Genomic DNA, 24,647 nt, shown 5'->3' on the forward strand with positions numbered 1-24,647 from the left:
CATGGGTAAGCCCAGAATTGCCAGCACTTGGGGCTCCAGAGAAACGGTGTGTGTGTGGGGGGTGTGTGTCTTTGCTGAGCGAGCTTTTAAATGACTATCATTTGGCTTTGAGTTTGTCTAAGCCTACTCCATCCGTGGTCCAGAGCGGTTTTGGATTTTCCAGGAGGCGCCGACATGCAGACACATGATTATATCTATGTACATATGACTAACTACTTCTTGGTAATACCCAAAGAGAAACTTACCTTGGGGATATATAAAAGCTACCTCCCGCATCTGGCTGATATTGTATCACCTAAAGCTGCTTTCCTTTGATCTTCAGCTTAGTTGCCGCTTCTTAGTCAGCTCAACAGAACAGCATTTATGCCAAGGAGATCCACATGGTTAATATGGAGGATTCAGATTTTTTGAGATTTTAGTCAGTAATCTTATTGGCTACAATGCAAAGAGGCTTTTGCATACATCAAAAGAAGTCTGCTTGTGCAAAAAAATTGCCATGTACAAAGTTCTGTTTAGGCATGACCAAGAGAATCCTGTAACATATCCTTTGATGAGTCAGGGTGGCTGCACTGGTGAACACTTTGAACGTCTCTGCAGCTTCACACAAGGTTATATAGTTGAAATACTTACCTCTGAGCATCACAGGCATTGGGTAACAGCAGAAGTATCCCAAGGCTACTTAACAATCTTTGCAGTGTAGCGGCTATTTTGATCTCCTAATGCAACTATGTGAAATAACTGCATGAATATTGTTGGAATTCATCTAAATTAGACATGCTTCAAAATCACTCTTAAAGAGAGTTCGGGGCCCCTTTGGCCCCTGAGACAAAGTCACATCTCAGAAAATCTGAAATTTTCGCACTGAATTTTACAGAGTTGTGTTGTTACTTGGTTGTTTGTTGTTACAGGAAGAATCTAAAGCACTTGAAATGGCTGACTCCCAGAATATAAAGTATAATCAATTTGCAACTCTGAGCACAGAAACAAATAACTTGTTTCCAAATAAATGTGCAGAAATGTGCCCCAAGAGGGGACAGCTTATGTAGGAGGAACTGATATGAAGTAGGGTTTGTTTTGAAAAAGTAATTGGGACTAAAAGTATGGGTTGGATCCAGCCAGCTTTTCCACTGGTGAGAAAGGGACAAAAGAACCCTTTTTAACTACCAAAATGGCGCTATGTTGGAGATAAATCCATCTCCATGGACAAAAACCATGTGGGACAGGGACTGTAATATGGAGACAAATTAGCCCAGACTGAGCAAAACAGTTGGTTTTCTCAAGAATTTCTCAAGAAATTGCCACAACCTTAACTGCCTTGTTGTTGTCACCCAAATTAAGCTCAAATGAAATATACATTATATTCCCCCAAAAGTAAAAGAAGTATCCAACCGATGACACCTGAAAAACTCAGGCCACGCATACGCCATAAAGAGGAATGCTGTTTTTCTTTTTTTAAAGGTGCTTCATGGTCTTTATGGAATGTTGCAAACATATACATAGATGCAGAATACCACTTTATATATTCAAAATGATAAAGGAACAGATAAAGATTGCTGAAAACCGATATAATTTCCAAACCATAAAAAGGAATTTGAAATATTTAATACAAAATATCTACAAAAAATAAATGATCAGGTTTTATTAATTATTACTTATATACATGACATAGAAAATATTTCCAGTTCTTTTCTTAAGTGTTAATTCTTTGTTGCAGAGTGTCAGTTTGATGCGTCTCAGTAAGATGCCATTTGTACCAAAGAGCGTTTAAACAACTGGGCGTAGTGGGAGAGTTCTGTCACCCGGTCCACCATCTCTTGCAAGGACGCCGTGCTGGGATAATTCAAGGCGGCCCCCTTGGTCGCCATCACGATGCTTTTGAGCAACTCGCAAAGCTGGTTGCTGGAGTTCATAACGCTGTTGCGTATTTCCTGAGTGGCCAGCTGCCTTGTCAGGGTATCCCCGATGAACACCAGTTTGTGAGCGATTAAGATAACAAACTTGCTGTGCGCGACAAAGATCCGTGGCGGCTGGGCGGCGCTGATGCAGCTGAAGAAGGCGTCGATGGCGTTCAGGAGGGAAATGAAATGAGTCTCGCATTGATCCGAGTAAAACAAAAGCAGCTGCCTGTCCTGAGAGGCCAGCAGGCTGTTCGTGGCATGGAGGCCTTGAGGTGGCTTCCATTTGGAGATGTCGTTTTCCACGGGCTTTGTGATCTCTTGCTCCAGCCATTGGAACTGATTCAGCTGAAAGGCAAAGAGGAGAGACCACTCAAGGCACTATCCATTGTACAACCCAATAAGAATGAAAACATTTGGTAGTCTTTAAATCACCCCCCGGCAGTCACTTAACAGAAACAGAGACTTCATTCTCACATTGCAACAAACTTTTCTCTGGGACAAGCATTAACGTGGCTGACAGCCATGCGTATGTTCTCCTTCCCACCTCCCCCTCGTTTATGCAGTGCGAAGGAAGGCCTCCCAGTGCCAGAAGTATCAAAATCAAACTTATTTGCTGTGATGTTGGAATGGGTTAACTGGGGTTTGTTTCCTCATGATGAACCAGGATTAAGGTTTGTTGTGGTGTCTGAATGCAACCGTACCCTTCCTAACCACAGCCTGGCACAATAATAGAGACTTAAATGTCTAAGAAACGCCAAACGCATTTTGGCAATTTGAGATATTTAAGGTCAGTTCTTCTATGCACGCTCCTATGTCAACAATCTGCTCTCTCAAAGTCTTGCTTTCCCACCTAGACATACCAGGCATTCTTGGCCAGTCTAGTACATTTTCCCAGTTCAGAGTCAGCATCTCTTTTTGGATTTCCAACCATATTTTGGTACTGCCCTTCTGACTCCTACCTGATGATGCTCCAGCTGCATTTTGCTCTGCTTGATGATATTTTCTTTTTCCAGAAGCTCCTTCTGCTGCCGTTCAAACTCCTCCTTGCCCTAATCAGAGAACATTAAAGGAAATCATTTGAACAAATCAGGACACCAAAATATGCCTATTGAGATATTCGGTCAACCACTAGCTATAGTTATTACACAACAGGCATTTCGTCGTGTCCATATGCCAGCTTTATTACCAGCTACGAGGAGGAAGAGGAGAAAACCAAGACCTCACAATCAGATCTGTTCTTGATAAAAAGATAGTGTGCGATCAGTTTCTAATTCCACCAAGCACTGAAGCAGGGAAGGGGGGTAGGGAGAGAGAGAAATGGTTTGACTCACCGGGGGGGGGGGCATTTATTATTAATTGTCCCCACTCTCCCATCTTTCCTCCATGGAACTCAAGGCAGTAATATTATGGGTTCCCAGGCAGTTCTCCCATCGACCTGCTTAGTTTCAGCAAGGTTGCTACATCACATGCTTCAGACCATAGCCAAGAGCGGGGGCCATGCGTCTGGAGCTCCCCTTTCCTGTTCCCACTGAGGAGTTTCAGCAGGAGATGGAGGAAGGGAGAGCAACCGAAGCCATCTATGTCATACTCCAGGAAGCTGCAATGTGGAAGGGTGGACAGTGCTGTGGGATGCCCCCCCCCTTTCCCTGCAGAACCTGAGCAAAGCCGGATGAGTCTAGAGGAAAGTCACTGACTATTAGTTAAGATATAAGGGGAAAGCGTAAGGGCTATAAGCCTAAGTTTCACCCAGGCTGGAAATTTCTCTGAAGGGTCCTGTCAATGAGATGGCTTGTGTGGGCTTTGCAGTTTAGAAAACCCCTCTGCCTACTACACTGTGCTTATCTTTTGGGACACAAGTGAGTACCTATCTAGCACCTTGTTGGGATCTTGCAAATGTGACTCCCTTCAGTTAGTTCAGTTGTTTATGCACGCTTATTCTTAGCTAGTTAGCTTAGAATCAATTAGGTGCTAGGCACGCATTTCCCGCCAGAGAAAAGGAGGTATCATTCCCAAGGATATGAGCTGTAGTCTTAGGGTTGCCAGGTGCCTTTCGCCCACCAGTGGGGTGATGGGGAGAATATTCCGGGAGTGGGACATGACATCGCCCCCCCATCCCCGCTGAAACAATGACACCACACGTGACGTGCCTGCCTCACCCGGAAGTGATGTCGGGGTGGCACTCTGGACTTTGGGCAAAACTCTACGATAAAATGAGCATCAAACCATAGAGTTTTGCACAAAAGCCAGAGCGTCACCCCCCCCCATGTCACCAACGTCACTTCCGGGTGACGCAAACGTATCACATGCTACGTTGCTGTTGGGGGGGTTCCCTTCTGCCGGCCAGCAGCAGGCAGGAGCCTGCAAAATCGGGATCCCCTGCCCCCACCAGGCAAATGACAAGCCTATGCAGTCTGCCCATTGGCTGATCAATAATGTGATGGTGGTGGGGGGCATGCTGTTTGTCACAGACCACAAAGGGATGAACTTTCTCTCTGTTCTCACTCTCATGCACAAGCTTTAGCAAACAAACTAGCAAGATGTAGGACTTGAAAGCTGGTCAGGATTGTGTTGCTTTAATTCCATGTAACCCCTCCCCTCTATTTGTCTAGGGAACTTTTCTTAAAGCCAAGGACGCAGGTGTGCTGCATTACTTACTACACTGCTAACAGTATCCAACAAACCTATTTATCCTGCCTTTCCTCCAGGGTGCTCTAGATGACCTTTTCCCATTTTATCTTCACCAGTATCCTGATCCTCAGGAATAAGTTTAGGCTACGAGAGAGTAACTGGACCAAGGTCCCCCCAGGAAGCTTCCTGGCAGAGTGGGGATTTGACCCTCCCAGACCCTAGCCCAGAACACTAACCTCGGTGCAATGAATGACCAACCACCCTGGTCTGCAAGTCCTAGCATTATAAGGGTTGTTGGTCACTCATTAGCACTGAGGTTAGAGCTCTGGGCTAGGATCTGGGAGGTTCAAATCCCCACTCTGCCTGGAAGCACTGGCCAGAGGAAGTACATCCTCAAACAAAACACTGTTAACCTTATGGCTACCACAGAATTGACAGTAGCTTATAATATATATGCTTTAAGAAAAGCTTAGAGAAATTCATGGTCGTTAGCCATGACCACTAAATGGAAGGAGGAGACTGGATTTATACCCTGCCCTTCACTACCCAAAGGAGTCTCAGAGCGGCTTACAAACTCCTTTCCCTTCCCCTCCCCACAACAGACACCCTGTGAAGTAGGTGGGGCTGAGAGGGCTCTTTCGAGAACAGCTCTGAGAGAACTTGTGACTGAGCACAAGCTCACACCAGCAGCTGCATGTGGAGGAGTGGGGAATCAAACTCGCTTCTCCCAGATTAGAGTCCACGCTCCTGACCACTACACCAAACTGGAACCTCCATATAGATAATCCTGGGGGGAAACAGCCCCGCTTTGCAAGCTTCCCAGACACCCAACTCCACCTCCTGGAGACAGAAGTACGGATCATGGCTTAATCCAGTAGGCGCATTCTTGCGTGTGAAAGGCAGAATTGCATAGTGATTAGTGTGTCAGACTCGGATTTGGGGAACCCTGTAAGAATCCCACTCTGCCACGGAAGCTTGCTAGGTGAGTCTTGGGGCGCTCGCACACTCTCAGCTTAACCTACACCACAGGGCTGTTGGACGAAGAAAATGGAGGTAATCCTCTTTGGGTCCCCACTGGGGAGAAAGGTGGGCTATAAATGCAGCAAGTAAATAAACTGCGTGGAACAAACCTGCAAATGCACATAATCATAATCATCCATCCAGCTCTTTTCAGAGCCATTGCTGCTGCACTGGTAATGCTGGTCTTTAGACAGAAGCGGCAACAAAGAACTGCAGTGCTCCTGGCTTTTGTCTCCGAGGTGAAATGCCGTCTGGGCTTGAGGACTGTCGTACACGTAATCCACAGAGGGCCCCAGGCTTTCCGGTGCACTCTTTCCGGGCACGTCGCAAGGCATCTGTCTGAAAAGCGCTTCGGCATTGACGCTGATGCTGGTGGTCAGCTGCTTAGCGTCATCCGGGATTGTCCTCACCACCATAACAAACCGGTCCAGATCATCGCATTTGTTCTGCGGCTTGTTGATAGCGAGGACGTTCAGGGACCAGCTGCAGTTGCTGAGGTCGTGGCTGGTCTGGGTTAAAATCTGATGGGAGTCTTCCAGCCTTTGCAGCTCCCGTCTCATTTTGTTGTAGAGGCTGAGCTCGGGGACAAAGGAAGCGTTGGCCGTCGCTCCCTTGGCAAAGCTCAGGTAGTCGACCAGCGACTGCTCTACCTTGTCGACGGCAGTGCGGATCTGGTTGATGTGCTTCTCCATGGACTCGTAAGACCGCCAGTCTGGGCCAACGAAGGCCATTAAACCGGAGACGGTGGTCTCCACGGCATGTTGATGCCAGTAAAGTCTCTCTATGGCTGTGTCGGGATCCAGCACCAGCCTTTTGTCCTGAGAAGGAGAAGCTGAAAAAGAAGATTCCTTTGACGTTGTGGAAGAGGTGGACATGTTACTCCTGGTGCTTCCCGTACTGGAAAAAGATAACCTGTTCATCCCGTCGGTCACGTCCTGCAGTCTTTTAGTATCCTGCGTGACCTGCGGAGGCACATCATAGACTCCCTCTTTCCCCTTTAGACCATCAATGAATCCCAGGTGCTGTCCAGGGAAAGGGACTCCTCGAGGAGTGTCGTAGACGTCTGTCTGGGGAGCCATTTGCTGCCCCATGAACTGAGTCTGATGGCTCACTGGGACATCATACAGCCCATGTTTGTGTGGCGTTCCTTCAGAAGCGGAGGGTGGGCTGCAAAGGCACTTTTGTCCACCTTCTTTTGCAGCTGCTTTGGCAACGGGAGGAGGAACATCGTACACGCCTTCTGGTCTCATATCATGCTTTACGCAAGCAGCCAATTCGGACAAATGTTCCCTGGAATCTGTGTCATCTCTGCAGGCAGACGGGGAGACGGCATAGTTCTAGAAGGCAAAATGCAAAGTTTTGAGTCATCACTGTCCCCAGATGGGGAATACTGTAATGGAAAGTAATTTGATTGGTGATGTTGATATATTTGCATAAATCAGCATGCTATCTAGATGGCAAATGCGCATGATACCATTATGGTGTGATCCCTGGTTTTGTGTGTTTGTGCCCCACATTGCACCAGTAATGCCGGTATACAAACTACACGGGCCATGTGAACGACATGTATACTTTTCAGTTCCTAGGGAACGGCTGGTGTGTTGCCATGAAAGCAATCACACCAATGCTAACCAGAGTGCTGTGTGATCTGATCACCAAATGTGCTGCAGTGCACAGCCAAGAATGGCATACTAAGCATCACTGCTGTGAGACCGACAGTCATCCTGTACAAAGTGTGGGCACAGAGGCGTCATCTGGTTTCACACACAGGTAGGCAGCTGCCAGGGGTGCTCTGAGTTTGTGTGATCCATCCACTGTCCCCACCAGAGACCTGATAATGGTATGGATGTTTGGGAGGGGGAGGTTGCAATGTGGCATTGGAGAGTAGCTCCATAGGCGTCATGGACCAGAATACAGACTCTTCATCATCAGATGGAGGCTGGAGCCTAGAGGAGGAGGCAGCTGGGCACCTAACACTGCCACAGAAGAAGGCACTTAGGCAGGCCTGTAACTACAAAGGGGCATTTCGGGGCAATGCCCTCCACAGATGAGTGTTGCCCCCTCAAACAAACAAAAATACAATATGAAAAAAAAATTAAATGTAAGATGCGCATGGGGTTTCCAAAATGACAGGGAAGCTTCAGTCTCATTTTCTTTTTTCCAGGCTAAAAAATAAACAGGTTTCTAAAAATGCAAATCAAATCAAATCAAATTGCAAGAGAGAGAGAGTCGGCTTTCCTGGCTTCCACCGAAAAGCAGCCTGGGATTGAGTCTCTCCAATCGAAAGGACTAGAAGACGACTAGAGGTCACAACAGAGTTGGAGCTGCTGCTTCTGCTGCTGCAAAGAGCAGCAGCAAGTGCCATGGGGGCACCCTGCCTTTTCCTATGCCCCACCAACCACAATTTTCTGGCTATGCCCCTCGCATTTAGGACATTTCCAGGAGTCCCAAGTCTCTGAGCCAGACTGTTCAAACAGCCCTGCATCCAGACTCAGATCCTGGACTCTTCACCCCAGAACCTGCTGCTACTGCTGCGCCATTCCCCAACCAACCTCACCAACCTCCCCGAGCCCTGAACCACCTCAGCACCACCCATTGCACTACTTGCTTCTGTAAACAGGCACGGGACCTTTGAATACTAGTGGTCTGTATCTTCACCTCCTTGCAGTAGTATTTAAGGGCCTCAATTCACCACCCCGCCTTTCCCGGAACAATATCCATGATGACACACTGTGGGCTCCGGCTCTTGCCTGGACCCCTAGGTCACATCCCTGAATAAGACACCACCTGAAGAATTAACCACAACTGCTTTAAGGGACTGGACTGACCTCTGTAGTTACACAAAATCTAAGAGTGTCGTGAATTCACACAGCGGGTAGTTCTGGATACCCGTGCCTGGACGAATGTGGTAGCTTGACTACAGATTTCAGATTCTGAAGTTCCGTGGCTGTGTTTGCCTCCACCATAGTACCAACAAGAAGGAAGTGTAGGAATAGCAGCTAAGGGTTAACTTCTGTCTCCAAAATCATGAATAATATAGGATGGGATGTCCAAGGCCAACTCTGCTTCTTGTACTTTAGAGGAACCGGCGCACATCTGTAGCAAAGGTGTTGCTTCTCAGTACAGTGCAGATCACACAAATCAGTTGCACATAAGTGTGCATCTGGATCTAACATTGCAAATCACACAAATCAGTTGCACATAAGTATGCATCTGGATCTAACATTGTGGATTTGCACTTGTGGCCTCAGAGAAACCACAGCCCGTTGTAGCCACGCTGATCAACTCGTCTCAGGTAAAGCAGATACTGTGAAAGGTTGGGGGCTGAAAGTGCATTTGATGCCTCTTTTCCCTTTTCACTGCACCCTGTGCTAAAAACAGAAACGCATACAATCTTTCCAAAAACCATCTGCACTTTACATTAGAATTAATAAAACACCATGTTAATGTCAGAAACCAAAAGACGAAGTGGCTTCATTTGCAAAATACAGCCTTCCTTCTGCAGACAGAATGCTCCTTGGGTTGGTTTGTTTGTTTTGGTGTGGGCTTTAGACATTGACTTAGTGAGATTCGGGGGGGGGGGCGGTTGGCAACACAGTCTTTCAGCACCTGAGCTGGGGCGATAAGTATTCCTTGCTGCTTTGGGGTAGATGCACCCCAACCAATCTGGTTCGGTCTGCCTGGGAAATGAGAGGAGGAGGAAGGGAATCAATGAGCTACTTGACCTGACATGGATAGCCCAGGCTAGGCAGAGCTTGTCAGATCTCGGAACTAAGCAGGGTCAACTAGCTAGTATTTGGATGTGAGACCGCCAAGGAATACCAGGGTCATGACGCAGAGGCAAGGAATCGCAAACCTCCTCTGAATGTCTCTTGCCTTGAAAAACGTACTGGTTCACCATAAGTCAGCTGTGACTTTTACATACACACACACACACAGATTTGCAGGTCTAAAGGACAATTAGATCCAGCCACTGAAGTCAATGGCTCAGGAAGCAGAATGCAGGGAACTCCCAAACTAACAAAATGACTTGGTGTGTGTGGGTGGGGCAATGTTCCCTCTAAGCTGTGGAGTCTTGTGAGCAAAAATTCTACTTTGTGAGCGACTGGCATTAAAGTTGTGAGCCAGCGATTTGGCTCCTGCATCAATTAGTTTGCTCTGGAGCCATCCCTTCCTGAGCTCAGACAAAAATGTGTGAGCCGGAGGCTAAAAAACTGTGAGCTAGCTCACACTGACTCAGCTTAGAGGGAACACTGGTGTGGGGTTACGTTTGCAATGATCAGTTGTCCACTTTGTCATGAAAGGGAGCCAATAACTTCAAACTCTGAAACACTGCACTATTTGTTGGTGCTCACATGTCCCCTTTCCCAATTATTTCCATTGCCCCCGCCCATAAAAAGGGCCTGTGTATAGCTCTGAACTATAATTACACCACCTTGCATAAAACTAGTAATTACATTCTGAACTTTATCACAGTTTTTATTTTTTAAAAAATATATGAGTTACAAGCTTGAGGGGGAATGCTTAAAAGGCTAGAGAGTTCAAAGCATGACTTGCTCTCTCTCTCTCTCGCTCTCTCTCTCTTCCCACCTTCGTTTTAGTGCAGAAGGGCATTTTTGTTGAAACATGCCCTTCATCTAGCAAGAAAGCACACGTTTGCTTTAAATCAAACGGCAATCCACTTACCCCTTTTGTGGGAGGAACGTCGTACACCCCTTGGGATTTCGGGTCTCCGGCTTGAGTGGCCTGTGCGGGACCTTTAAACGACGACGCAGGGGGGACATCATAGATCTAAACAGAGAGCGAATGAATCACACAAAACAGAACATCATTGTAACTGTGCATTTCAGATGGACCCCCTTCCTTCCTTAGCAACCGGCATGAATTTACTTGGCAGTTTCTGTTACAGACAGGATGAGGCGGGGGACATTACTTTTTTTGTTTCTTAAACTTTTAAACACTCAGGTGTGCCCCATGAGGCTTCCAGACAGGATTGGCAACCTCCAAGTGGTGGCTGGAGATCTCCTGGGATTAGAGATCAATTCACCTTCGGGTTGCCAAATTTTCCTGATTTCAGGCCCCCCAAACCACCACCGGCCAGCTGGCTGGTGGGGGGAGCACGCCCCCGAAGAGCCCCGGTGACATCATCGCAACGGGTACGTTGCGTGGGGGGCACTCTAGCATTCGGCTAAAAACTCTATGGTGACCGTAGAGTTTTTAGCCAAATGCTAGAGCGTCCCCTGTACAATGTGCCCAGCACAATGGTGTCACTTCCCGGTGACCCACAGGACTAAGCCAGGAGACCTGGCAACCCTAGTTCACCTGGAAAAATGGCTGCTTTGGAAGGTGGACTCTATGGCATTATATCCCATTTAAGTCCCTCCCCTTTCCCAAACCCCGTCCTCCTCAGGCTCCAGACCCCAAATATCTCCAGATATTTCCCAACCCAGAGCTGGCAACCCTACTTCCAGACCTTTTACATTCTTTCCTAAAAAACAGTATATGAGACCAGATCTTTTATTCTTCTGGAAAAGAATGATACAGTTCTGGGCTGCTCAACTCACAGGGCCATATGTTCACGGCCACAGTATATAACCAGAAGAATCAAGCAGTAAAGCCGATCCTGATTTAGGATACCAGGGGAAGGCAGTAAGTCTGACTGCTGCTCCAAAGCAAGAGTCATGCACATAAGAGCTTGTGTGGTTAGTGTGCCGGATTAGGACTGGGGAGAACCAGGTTCAAATTCCCACCCATCATGAAAATGACTTGGGTGGCCACGGGCCAGTTACTATTTCTCAGCCTAACCAACCTCAGTGAGTTGTTGTGAAGCCAGATTTGAGGACAACATCATAATATGTGGCAATTGCCTTTTGTACCTGGATTGTGCCTTGGGCACCGAGCTCTTCGCTTGCCTTTATGCTTTTAGGAGCAAGCTCCCCCGCAGCAACTGTGATGCTGCGCTCAGAGCATTTCCGCATTAAGTGGAGCGGAGCTGCCAAGCTGCAAGAGCCAGGGGCCATGCCACGCATGACACAGAGGCAAATCCGAGTTTCCCACCAGGAGATCACACTCCACAGCAAACGGCAGTCAACCCAGGGCTCTCTCCGGAGGCCATTTTAGAGGCACGTTCTGAAGTTTGCATCGTTAAAAAAGTGCTTGTGAGAAGTAACCTTTAGCTGAGGAAGATGCAAAGCCGGATTCAGATCCTGCTCAGTGATAAAGCTCACTGGATGGCTTGGAGCAACTTTATGACGTCATTTGGCATGAATCATCTCTTCGATATGCCATACCCCAAAATATGCCAGGATCACTCAGGAAAGAAATCCAAACAAATGAAAGGACTCAGACCCAATTCTGCCCAGGCATACCCTTTAACATTTATGATTTATCTCAGAGATGCGGCCAACCCTCCCGTCTCCACTGAAGTGGGAACGCAGCTGCTGAAAGTAACTGATGCCTAATCCCTAGCAATTTTCATGAGGTGTGAATTGGCTCCCCCACCCTGCCATCACCCTTACTTCCATTCCACTAAGATCAGCACACATGTACTCCCGCTTCCAGTACCTCAGAGTGGAGACAGAGAAGCTGTCAGGTGGATTCCTTTTTGTTTCTTTCTGCTGTGCGCTCTGTGCGGGGGGGGGGGAAGCCCCCAAGAAAGCCAGACAGGAGGAGACTCAAGCCTTCTACACTGGGAAGTCTGAAGGTATTGATCCCTCACCCAGTAAGAGGAAGACGTGTGGCTTCTCTCTCTCAGAATTGCTTCACATTGAATTAACAGAGATGTGCCCAGGGCCTTTTTTGTAGAAAAAGCCCAGCAGGAACTCATTAGCATAATAGACCACACCCAACAGCAAAAACTCATTAGCATATTAGGCCACACCCCTGGCAACACATCTCATTAGCATACCAGGCCGCACCCCCATGTTACCAGAAGTGTAGTCATCCAGCCACACCCACCTTTTGCTTCTTATTCTGTTCCAGGGCTTTTTTTGTAGCAGGAACTCCTTTGCATGTTAGACCACACACCCCTAATGTAGCCAATCCTAATGAGTTTCTGCTGTTGGGTGTGGCCTATTATGCTAATGAGTTCCTGCTGGGCGTGGCCAACTCGGGAGCCAGCTGGAACTCCGTTCCTGTGCGTTCCTGCCCCAAAATAGCCCTGCACGTGCCTGTAAACTGTGTGCAGTCAGAGGCTCCCACCAGGAGGGAAGGCAGCCCGGTATAGCCTGAGCTCGTCAGATCTTGAAAGCTACTTCGAAGGGGGGCCACCAGACCCCTCACCATCCTCCTGGCCCCGATCTGTACTTTGGGAATAGATAAAATGGCAAGTTCTTTTTTCCCCGTCACTTCATTTTGGTGCCGTTGACAGTTTTATTGGTACTTACCCCTTGGAGAGGACGGACTGGTGGGATGTCGTAGGTATCCTTCTGGTATTTGGAAGGGAACTCGTAAACATAACCTTGTCCTGACCTGACTGGAGTTACTACCTGTGGGTTGAAAGAGAAAGACAGGAAAACATAAATAGTGAGGCCCTTGGCCAGTCTAAGGCTGAGCTCATTAGGAATCTCTAGACAAACATTAATTTTAGTGATTGACACATTTGATCTAGCAAGTATTGCTAGTGAAAGTGGGGCCGGGAACCACATTTTTGGCAATAAAATACACAAACCCAAATTAGTCAATGGCGGTAAAGCTCACCTCCTCTCCCCTCACTTTAAATGGACCTGCCATTACTTACCTCTGACTACATCTGCATAGGATTAGTTGGTCGATCAGATACTCCCAAGGGGCACTGGCTAACCTCCCCCGGTCCGCATGCGCCCATGTGTGCAGAAGCCTGTGTTTGGCAACATCATTTAAAGTCACAGCCAATGTCTGTGTGCGATGGGCAGGGGCCGTGGCTCAGTGGCAGAGCATCTGCTTGGCATGCAGGAGGTCCCTGGTTCAGTCCCCAGCATCTCCAGGTGAAAGGATCGGGTGGCAAGTGATGCAAAAGACCTCTGCCTGAGACGCTGGACAGCTGCTGCAGCCTGAACAGACAGCACTGGCCTTGACAGACCAACGGTCTGATTCAGTACAAGGCAGCTTCATGTCCAGGGCAGCTGTGGCACTGTGTGAGAGGGTTGTCAACCTCCAGGTGGGGCCTGAAGATCTCCTGGGATTACAAGTGATCTCCAGACAGCATAGATCAATTCTCCTATTGGAAATGACTGCTCTGGAGGGTGGACTGTATGGCATTACACCCAGCTGAGGTCTGTCCCCTCCCCTCCCCAAACCCCACCCTCCCTAGGCTCCACCCCCCCGAGATGTAAAATTTCCAAAGATTTTGAAGCTCAGAAAAAAAAACCTGTTTTTTCCCCATTTTTTTCCGGAAAAAACTGAAATTTTTGGGAAAATTGAAAAAAAATGTTGCATTAGCATTTATTTTGTCTTTTCTAGATTGAAAGTCATTCTGTTACTTTAGGAACATAAAATATGACTATGGATATTTTTACTTGGCATGAAATTATCACAACTAGCCTATTAAAAATATAGCGTATCCAAACAATTATTACAAACAAGAATACCCACCCACATGCAAAAGCAAAACTGAAACCTTTTTATTTTCTTCTGACAATCGCACCTCCTAAAGGAAGAAATGCATCTTGTTCTTGCATTGGAGAGTTCAGTTTGTAACCTAGGACTTGCTTGTCCTCAGTGCACAGAAATTAGATCAATCTGATACCATATATAATATATTAGAAATGATTTGGAAAATATTTGAACACCTTGTCTTAAAATATTTTATTCATCATGTTAAAATAAAACGTTCCATAATCATTTTTTTCTTTTCTTTTTTCAAATTTTCCAATTTTTCGGGGGGGGGAAAGGCTTCAGGAAAAAGGGGGGGGGGACGGTTTTTTTCCAAATTTTTCCGTTTTTTTTCCGGGCCTTTACATCTCTACCTGGAGTTGGCAACTCTACTGTGTGAAGAAGGTATATTAAGGAACACGTGTATCATGCATTCACAGTAATAAGACAGCCAGAATTGGCCATAGCGCCTTACTGAGTATCGACTATGCTAAGGTATTCAAGAGGCAGGAAAGATCCCAGACTCTTAGTTATGGTCTTTTCTGCCTCTATAGTTTCAAATGAATCTTGAAACAAATGCATCTGCATCCAGCATGAATATCTGCATAGAAAACTTTCAGTTCAGTGTGATTATATTTTAAAGCCATTGATAAACAGAATTTATAGCAGACACTGATATTCCCTGAACTCTAAATGTTACTTAGCTACACAATGTTCCAGTCCAATCCTATCCAGAGTTAATCTACTCTAAGACGATTTATTTCATTCCTCCCCCACCCCGAGTTGGCTGCCCTTTTTAAATTATTTTTTAAAAAATATTAAAACACATGAACAATGAAAGGAAATATAAGATACCAAGATACATAAAACATATAACCATCCCTTTCTCCCTTACAACCATGGACATGAACATCCTACCCCAGTGTATTAATTATGGTATTCAGTCTATTCTGTTGCCAGTTCCATTCTCTGTATAGCTTCTGACCACAGTAGGCCTAACCCACATGTGTCTCTGCTTTTCTGATAGACGTTAATTTCACAATGTTTTTCAACAACCAGTCTTGTAAGTTAGGAGTGGTTTTTTGTTGTTGTTTCCATTGCCTTGCAAAGACCAACCTGTAACCATTAACAGGTCACTAGGGACAACAGGCTGATAATTTAGCAGAAGTGTCTCTGGCTTGTAGGGTATCTGTTTTCTCCACCCAGCAGATCTAATTTTCACAACTTGTGTCCAATAGCTGGAGGCACACGCATATGTCCACCACATTTGAACAAAGTCTGCCTCATATTTCAGTGGGTTTCTGCTGGAGTAATAACTCTACATAGGATTGGTCTGCAACTCTATCAACACAGATCTGTCAAATCTGCCTATTGGTCAATTTTCTAAAAAGAGCTGCAAGGCAGACCCCCCCCCCCGATATCTTATTGCTTTCCAGAGTCCTTGTGGGTGCAGAAATCATGTGTGTGTGTGTGCACATATACATGCGCATACTTTGTACACACATAAAGCGGCCTTTATACTGAATCAGACCATTGGTCCATCGAAGCTAGTATTGGCTCTCCAGGTCTCAGGCAGATCTATTACGTTGGAATGCCGGGAACTGAACTTGGGACCTTCTGCATGCCAAACAGATGCTCTACCCCTGAGCCACGGAGGGCTAAGTCATCTCAGCGTTCTGCTCCTCCTCGAGTGTCCAAATAGTTTTGCAGCAGCATTCCCACCCCCATAAATGATAAATCAAATGAGCAAAACTTTCAGCCCAGAACTTTCAACGACAAGCGTATTATTAGCCTCACCTATTAATACCAAATGCTCAGTATACTTGTAGCAATAATGCATGGGTGAAAAAATGACTTCTTTTAAAAAAAACCACCGCTTTATGATCAGTCTCCCAGGGTCTCTTAACTTGCAGCAGTTCTGCTTGACATAAATAACCGGTCCCTGAGGAGTTACAAACTACCCTGCAGGAGAACAGAGAGGGCAAATGAGAAACAAAAGGCTCTTCCCAAGGCGCCCTTAAACTTTAATCTTCTCTCTAAAGTGCAGAGTTTGGCATCAGGCTGCCTATGTGAACTAAAGAGAAAATGCTCAGTCATATGGACTTCTCTGGAATGGGGCCAAAGGCATCACTAAAGCGCATACATACTGCTGGTATGCATGTTAAATGGCAGGAAATCGAATTTTCCCCCCCTGCTTAAGCAGATTATTTTTACACAGCAATTCAGTAATGGGGGAGGAGGAAACGGCCCTAGTATACATAAAGCACACAGTCCCTTCTTGTTGCTTCTGCCTAGGTGGAGCTGCACACAAGCAAACGTTTTAGAAGGCTGGCCTTTCCCATGGGCTGGACCGGCTGCCTATGACTTCCTTTGGCCCAAAGCTTGCTGCATGGACATTTTCTGTTGGCAGCTCCTCAACGTGGTCAGCTGCACACAGAACACACAATTACGTGGATAATTCTTTATAGTTTTCCTTTGATTTTTTTTAAACTATACACACACATACAAAGTCATAGTGGAGGTGGTAATTAGTGGCTGAAGAAAAAGAACACTGCCCCAATCCGGCAGGGGAGGCAGACGAATTTCTGCATGCTTCCAGCCTTCTCCTGACAGCCAGGTTGGTTAGCAGCACGGACTCTGATCTGGGAGAACCGGGTTCGATGCCCCACTCCTCCAGATACAGCTGCTGGTGTGACCTTGGGTCAGTTACAAGTTCTCTCAGAGCTGGTCTCTCACCAGCAGTTCTCGAGAGAGAGAGAGAGCTCTCTCAGCCCCACCTACTTCAGATGGTGTCTGTTGTGGGGCGGGGAAGGGAAAGGAGAGGGTAAACCGCTCTGAGACTCCTTCTGGTAGTGAAGGGCGGGGTATAAATCCAATCTCTTCTACTACTACTACCTTTCTTGCTGGATCAGGAACCCTGAACATGTGGATGTGGATGCGATGTAATGCCCACGTGCACTGCGGACAGAGATGCATTTCTTCATACAGGTAAGTGTAACTAGGATTTCCCTATAAAAGTCCATGCAAGAGTACAGGAGGGAGCTTGCCTTCCCCTGGGATACACAAGTACAGGAGGCCCAGCAGCCACTCCTGAGCCAGCACCAGTTCTGCGTAATATACATACCTCTGATGGATGGAGGGAACTTATGACCTGGTTCTATAACCTGCTGCTCCCACACCACAGCTTCTGATACAGCATCTGGCCAAAAGTCCACCATATTCGTGCATCCTCATTGTCATCAACAGTGTGCAAACCATCATTTTTCTTTCGTTTATGTATCAATGTGCCCCCTAACACCCCCCCCCCAAGTGGGGCAGTTCACATCCTGAGCAGAATATAACTACTGTAACCTTAAGACGGGCAACGGGCAGTGCGAGACCCTGGGCGGCTCCAAACTGCTGCTGAGCCGGGCTTCCTGTGTTAACAAGTCGCTGCTCACACGCACGGCCTAGAGGGAACGCTGGTAACATTATCTGTGCTGCATTCCCAGTGAGCGAGTATGGTGGGTTATAGTGAAATCTAATGCCTCTTTTAGTATAAGGAGTCCATTAGAACATGAGGTATGGCCACAAACAGAGCAGCACTTCCCGCTCATGGGGTTCAGGAACCAAGAGAGCATTCTCAAGACCCAACCTAGAATCCACAGCTATATCTCCAGTTCCCACCATGTTGTGTGGTTAATGGCTTATTAAATTAGGGTTGCCAGACCCCTGGTCAGGATGGGTTCCCCCCCCCAATTTCGGGGGCTTCAATCCACTGCTGGCCAGCTGGCCGGCAGGGGGAGTCCCACCCTGAACAGCCCCCTCCTGCACTGACATGGTTGACATGATGACATCACCGGGAAGTGACATCATCACGCCGGACATGTCAATGCATCGACGCTCTAGTATTTTGGCCGAAATGCTATGGTCACCATAAAGATCTTGGCCAAAATGCTAGAGCGTCGATGCCGTCACTTCTGGGTGATGTCATCGTGAAGCGTGCACGAAGAAGACTCCAGGATGGACCTGGGAGGGCGCCCCCCCTGCTAAAAGCGAGGCAAGACCTGACAACCCTGTATTAAATGGAAAGCAGTTTCAACAGCACTTTGTGATATGACATGAGAACCTGGCGTAAATTGATCAAAAGACAAACAACTGATGGATAGGGTATTGTCCCCGTATTTAGACCAGGCTGACCAAGCCAATAGATAGATTGGCAAGCCTCCATCTATCCACAGGCCTGGACTGGCTCTTTCAATCCCAGCACTGAATTTATATGCAAAAGTGCACGGAATTTGCCATTATGCTCTACCTCAATCGGGGTTGTGAGCAAAACAGCAGGTCAAGCCTAGGGCAGCCAATTTACATTGGCAGAGGAGGCTTTCCAAATCTATTCCCTCTTCAGACACGACTCAGAGATACCAGTGAAGTTCTCACACCATGTGAATATAAAGTTTGCTTCTTATCCCAATGTTTTGGAAAGGATGGATCTAAAGCATCCATGTGGGGAAGTAGAATCTTACAAGAGGCGGGACCCGTGATACTCGTGTGTGGGGGGTATTCCCTGCGGCTCCCGGGTGGCTCGCCTGCTGAAGCCACAGGAGCTCCGCACAGAGGAGGCAGCCACAGTTCCTGTTAGTAAGTGCTTTCTCTGCGCATGCGCAGGGAAGGCTCTTTTACTTTTGGGGGGATTTAAATATCCCCCCTATACTTTTTTCAACTTTTTAGATTTTTCTGCACATCTGGGGATTGCCTCAAATGTGCAGGAAAATCTCCCTGCCCCCCAGGTGCCCCCAATGTGCCGATTTAGATATCCGCACGCTGGGAGCATGTTGGGAATTAGATATATTGATGTACCTATTTTCTCAGACTGAAGTCATCTTTCAGTGTTAAGCCCGCAAATCCTCTTTAGAGCACTGGGGTGTGTGGCACCATGTGAAATTTCTGGGTTGGTCAAACCTGGTTCCTTTCCTGGTCTCCTGTCATGCCAAGGTCCGAGGAGCACTATCTTCAGCCTGCTTTATTACAGATTCCCCAGTTTAACAATTTCTTAGGGGTAGATCAGCCTAGAAACTCTTCATTCTGGGTTTAGATATGGGTATGGCTGTCTCCTGGCCCCCTGACACTAAGATACTTCCATCTCTCATGAGTACAAGGATCGTGAAGGTACATACTACCTGTGTAATGGTTTTATACCAGGTCCCATGCAAAGGAATTTTCAATAATTACTTTGAGCCATCAAACATGTTTCCTCAGGAGAGTCATCAGGGCAGCTTTTTACCTCACTGGGTCAGTCTGGGAACAGCTCCCTCGTGACTGGATCACACAAGGCCCCAATAGTACCTGTAGAAGGTATTCCTTCCCATACCTGCCTGGCTCCTTTCCAAAGTCTGGACCATACTGCTGGTACAGGAAGGAGCCACACCACTCAGTCAATACACAAAAGCTCTGCCTTGGACAGTCTGCCACAGCAGCCCTGCTAACATATGAAAAGCTGCAGCTAAAACTTCAGAAGCAGCCCCCTAAGTTCTTTTTGGACCTGACTTCTAGCAGCTGGGCTAAACTGGTATACAGTTGGAGATGTAGCATATGCTGTGTTTTGGGCCCAGTTATTACGGGATAAGACTAAAATAAATAAACAGAATCCCGTGGCACAATTTAACATTTAAAAGAAAGAACGTTCAAAGAATGGAAACACACGGAAAAGAAGAAACCTTTCCCTTCTAAACTCCCTTTCTTTGCCCTTGCTTCCCCCCCCCCCCAATCTTGGTATGCAGGAATTTGCTTCCTGAGAAATGTCAGGGAACTATAGCCAGAAAAAAAAAAAAAAAAAAAACCTTTAAAAGAATGCCTGTGGTCATCTGGTTCTTGAAAATCCTACAGCTCAAACCAGAAATTTTTACTTGTTTACGCATTAACTGAACCAGATGGTGTACCCACAATCAACCCCTCTCCCCCCCCCCCCCAATAACTACCAACACCTGAAACTTCTTTGTCTTTGCAGAACAACTAATTGGGGGTAACAAGGCTTGGCTCTGGTGAATTAAGTAATGAGCTAGCATCAGGCCTGAAATATTAAGGCCATGCCTTCCAAGAGAAAGAACGGAACTGAATGCCCATCAGAGTTCTTGCTCCTCCAAGAGTGGGGACTTGTGCCTTTTGCATGCCAACTCTGTGTTTTTTGACAAAGAAAACAAAATGCTGCGTGTGCATGTATCTTGTCAAGCATCCAGCACTGTGGTTCATTAAATCTCTTTTCCTCATACAAGGGGGGGGGGGAGGATAATTCCTGCTCATTACCTAACGCATAAGAATAGAACAGCATTTCGTAAGAAGCGCCCTGCTGGACTGGACCAAAAGGTCCACCAACCCCAGAATTCTTTCCAGAATGGCCAGCCCAATGCTCTGGGGTCAGGGCTTTTTTCCCGGGGGAACACGCCAGAAAAGAGTTCTGGAACCTCTTCGACAAAATTCTTTTTAAAATGTTTAAAATTTCATGAGTTTTCAATATACAAATTGAAAACGTCATTTCCCTCTGGAGAGTTCCAGAGCCTCTTTTCCCAAAAAACAGCCCTGCCTGGGGTAATTCCCAGGACAGCATGTGGGAGCCCATAATCTGTCCCAAGCTATACTTGTAATTGACTGTATTGGCTTTTGAACATGACAGTTGACAGGCATGGCTATTGACTGATTTTCACGGTTATCATACTGAGCGATGAAGTTCTTAGAAACTGCCCACCCTGCTGTTATGTCAGCTCTATTTACGCTGCCGCTACTTCTCCAACGGAGTTCCAATGGAATGAGGAGTCATAGCAGCAGTAGCAGCAGCACAAACGTCAGGATCTGACATATCTCATGTAAGTAGTGCAAGGCAGGAAGAATGTAGAACTTCAACCTGACTTTCATGCCGAGACTCTTGTAACATTTACAACAGCGAGGAAGGATTGCTATTCTATGTGCTACTGACATTCAGTGCACGCACACCATGCGGAACTATCGGGAGCCAAAAAAACATGGGACCGCCGCTCGTGTTACATATTAAAAGCATGCATAAGACCATAAATGAAGAAAGCTTGAACGTGCTTATAAGTTGCAGGCCAATCTTGCAAGCCGAGTGACAGTCTCTTGTGCAAGCGCCACCACCTATTGTGTCAATGGCACAGCCATATTCACACTTCCATTCCTCTGTAACAACCATAGTCTATGTAAGGGTTTTCTTTGAGGGTACGACAGTGGTGGGGCTACTGACCGCTGTATCTGAAACTGAAGCAGCCCTATAAAACACTACATTCTGGTCCTGTTCCACACACATATTGACATGTCATTGATCATGTAGATTTACCAGAACGAGCATCACCGTGTGATCGCCAGCTAACAGTCTAAGCTCGGAGACTCGGGGGACCATGTGATCAGGCTACCACACTTTATTTTGCTCCGGGGCAAACAGCCACGCTCTCCCCACGTTATCTGGCCCGTGTGACCGGGGTCTAGGTATTTCTATAATACTCTTCTGAAGTGGTTAGTCTGCTTTGCATCTATTATCTCAGTCGTCCTGCCGATAGCCCTGTATGGTAGGCAACTCTTAGTGGAGGACTGAGAGATAATAGCAAGCCTAGGGAGGGACTCTGCAAGCAGGTTTGAACTTGGGTCTTTCCTTGTTTTCTTAACCATTACCTACTTAAGTGTGTGACAGCTGCTCAGAGATTCAACAAATGAAAGGTGAAAGAAACATACTAAATGGAATCTGTAAGTTCTTTCATACATTTATTTTGCAAGATCATGGAGTCCTTGCAGTCTCCTTAGGGGTTGCAGCAAAGTACACTGTTTCCTTATCTCATTCTTATCCTCACAAGAACTCTTTCGTTAGACACGGGGTCTTGCCCAGTGAGCTACCAAGTGAGCCTTGCTTCCCACAGCCTAAAACAGTGGGCAAGTTTTCAAGTTCCCCAGAATCCTCCATTGGCCTGGATCAGCTGTATAAAGCAACAGTGAGTATATGTGGGTGTCCACAACTCAGCACAACTGGAAAACTTGCTCATTAATTTATGACAATGTGTTCTGTCATGATAAAAAAAATCACATTGCATTGCATTGATGTTTGTTTCCGTCATGATAAAAAAAATCACATTGCATTGATGTTTGTTTCCCCCCCCTAGTCTTTTCGAATGGACCAACATTGCTAGCTACAATCTTTGACCTTAAAGAGGTAATGTTTGCTGGCTCCCTCTGAAGATTAACAGCTACTTGGGCTTGTTTATTCTGGAACAGTATTGGGAAACCACTTGAGAAGGGGGTTGTTAAAAACGCATTGTTCCTTCCTGCAGTCTTAAAGATCAAAACAGGGATGATGCCTTAACAAGAAGGATCAAGTCAGAGAACAAACAATGGTGACCTCTACCCCCGCCTCCTACATCCAACAAGATAGGCAGAGGCAGGTGTAATACTTCTGGGTCCACAGATAAAAAGGCTATCAGAATGAAGAATGGCTTAAAACAGTTTTAATATGAAAAGCATCTTGTACAACAGTCTCTAAACCCTCTTCTAGAACAAATGAAGGTCATGCGATCTTATGGCAAGTTCACAAATTACCAGTTCCTTAACACTGCAAAAATAAAGGACCTGCAAAGACTTGTGGGGGGGGGGGCATCTTATTTTCTTCTCCCCACTATGTCTTCTTGTTCTTTCCTAAAATCCCCCATAGCCTTTCCCTTTTCTCTCCTTCCCACCCAACAGCCGAACTACCTTTATCTGCCCCCCCCTTCAGTTTTCCCTCCCCTTGGCTGCCTCTTCCCAGGAAAAATCTGGGACAGTTGCACACTGCCAGCTGCTGGGCTGGGCCAAGCTGCGTGGTGCCAGTTGGGCTGGGACCAGTTGCACAGTGGGGAAACTGCAAGAACTTGGGGGGGAGGAGGACCCACCTCACTTTCTTCGGTATCCTGTCCTCACACTATTTCCTATTTCCTTCCTCCTGGCAGCTCTCATATCCTCACCTCTCCCTCCTTCCTTCTTTTTTTCCCATCCACCAACCTACCTTTCCTCTTTATATATTTAGGCCCCGGTCACACGGGCTGGATACCGCGGGGGGGGGGGAGGCGTGGCTGTTTGCCCTGGAGCGAACTACTGCGCGGCCGCTGTGTCAAACGTCCCGCCAACGTCCCGTGGTTCGGGGGGAGGTGCGGATCATACGTCAATCCTGCGGCGCGGCAAAAAAGCAGTGCGGGTGTGTGTGTGGGGGGGTTTTTGGTAACCGAAGTGTGCACATGCGCCATTGGGTGCTTGTGCGCCTCCCGTGGAGACTTGGGGAAAAAACCCTTTTCGCGACAGGATATGGGCGGGTGCTGGATGCCACGACCTACCACCGGAAACGTGATCAGACGCCCGCCCTTGCCCCGTGGTTTCCGGAAACTCGTACCTCAGAGGTACTAGTTTTTTATGGCGCATCTTCGGCAGGAAGCCTCGGGTTCACCACGGGAGCTCTACGCTTCCCAGATGTTGCGGTTTGATTGCGCCCGGAAAAATCGCCTATCTTCCGTCTCTGTAGCGTGGCTAATGCTCCATGTGACTGCAGCCACAGTTACATCATTTACACCCTATCTTTCTCCACAATGGGGACCCAAATCAACTTACATCATTCTCCACTCTTCCATTTTATCCTTACAACAACCTGTGAGGCAGGTTAAGGCTAAGTGCATGACTGCCCCAAGGTCACCCAGTGAGCATCCATAGCAGAGTAGGAATTTGAATGTGGATCTCTCTGAAACTCTAATCACTATACCACAATTACTTTTATGGAGTGGCTGCTGTTGAACAGCAGCAAGTAGCCAGGCCTGGATGAGTCACGTAAGTCAGATGGTAGAAAGTCACCCAGTGGTTGCTGCTGGGCCTGGCCCTAATGACTTCTCCCTCAAAGGCCAAAACAGCTGTGGAAAGGGCTCTGTGCCTCCTTCCAGCCTTTTATTGACAGAAATCAAGGCTTGAAGGCTGACAATACTGTTATGTTTGCCTAACGACACTAAGGGCATTAATTTCTTAAAACGCCAGGCTCCTTTTATTATTTGCGGGGGGGATTTCTATTCCTTCCTTCCTTCCTTCCTTCCTTCCTTCCTTCCTTCCTTCCTTCCTTCCTTCCTTCCTTCCTTCCTTTCTAAAGATTTTGCTGCAAACCTGGGACATCTTTCAGGTTTTTAGAACTGTCTTGTCTATTCATAGTTCCAGACACTGGATTTATGTATTCACAGACTTGGCCATGTTGAGAATCAGATATACTGATATAAAGGAATGTAAATTCTATCACTACTACAGGTAAAGCAAATTAAAGAGAGATTCCTCCATCTCCTCTATTTCCAGCACTTGGCCGTAGACAGGTCCTCTTGAACAGTAGCTTCCAAAGATAATTCACACACAAGAAGGGTGTTGTTGGAGCTGATAGTTCTTAAGAAAAAGCTCCCAGTTTTCTCTTCAGCTTTTCAGAGACGCTATCACACTGAAACATGTAGCAAGTGATATTTACTACCAAATCTAGATTAGAGAGGATCCATATTCACAAAA

The 24,647-nt window shown here is 46.8% G+C and overlaps 1 protein-coding gene across 1 annotated transcript in view; it reads right to left on the reverse strand.

Moving 5' to 3' along the window:
• Positions 1 to 1,638: 1,638 nt before the first annotated feature.
• NEDD9 (neural precursor cell expressed, developmentally down-regulated 9) overlaps positions 1,639 to 24,647 on the reverse strand; it is a 78,564-nt gene continuing 55,555 nt past the window's right edge. Inside the window, exons 3-7 of the mRNA XM_015412791.1 lie at positions 12,932 to 13,033; positions 10,233 to 10,337; positions 5,657 to 6,883; positions 2,858 to 2,947; positions 1,639 to 2,243 (exon numbers count right to left, since the gene is read on the reverse strand). Coding sequence (XP_015268277.1) covers positions 1,734 to 2,243; positions 2,858 to 2,947; positions 5,657 to 6,883; positions 10,233 to 10,337; positions 12,932 to 13,033 — 2,034 coding nt within the window. The 3' untranslated portion in view covers positions 1,639 to 1,733. The remainder of the gene's footprint in view (positions 2,244 to 2,857; positions 2,948 to 5,656; positions 6,884 to 10,232; positions 10,338 to 12,931; positions 13,034 to 24,647) is intronic.

This window comes from Gekko japonicus, unplaced genomic scaffold (assembly GCF_001447785.1).
Source record: "Gekko japonicus isolate JY-2015 unplaced genomic scaffold, Gekko_japonicus_V1.1 scaffold859, whole genome shotgun sequence".
In the NCBI taxonomy this organism is placed as follows: domain Eukaryota; kingdom Metazoa; phylum Chordata; class Lepidosauria; order Squamata; family Gekkonidae; genus Gekko; species Gekko japonicus.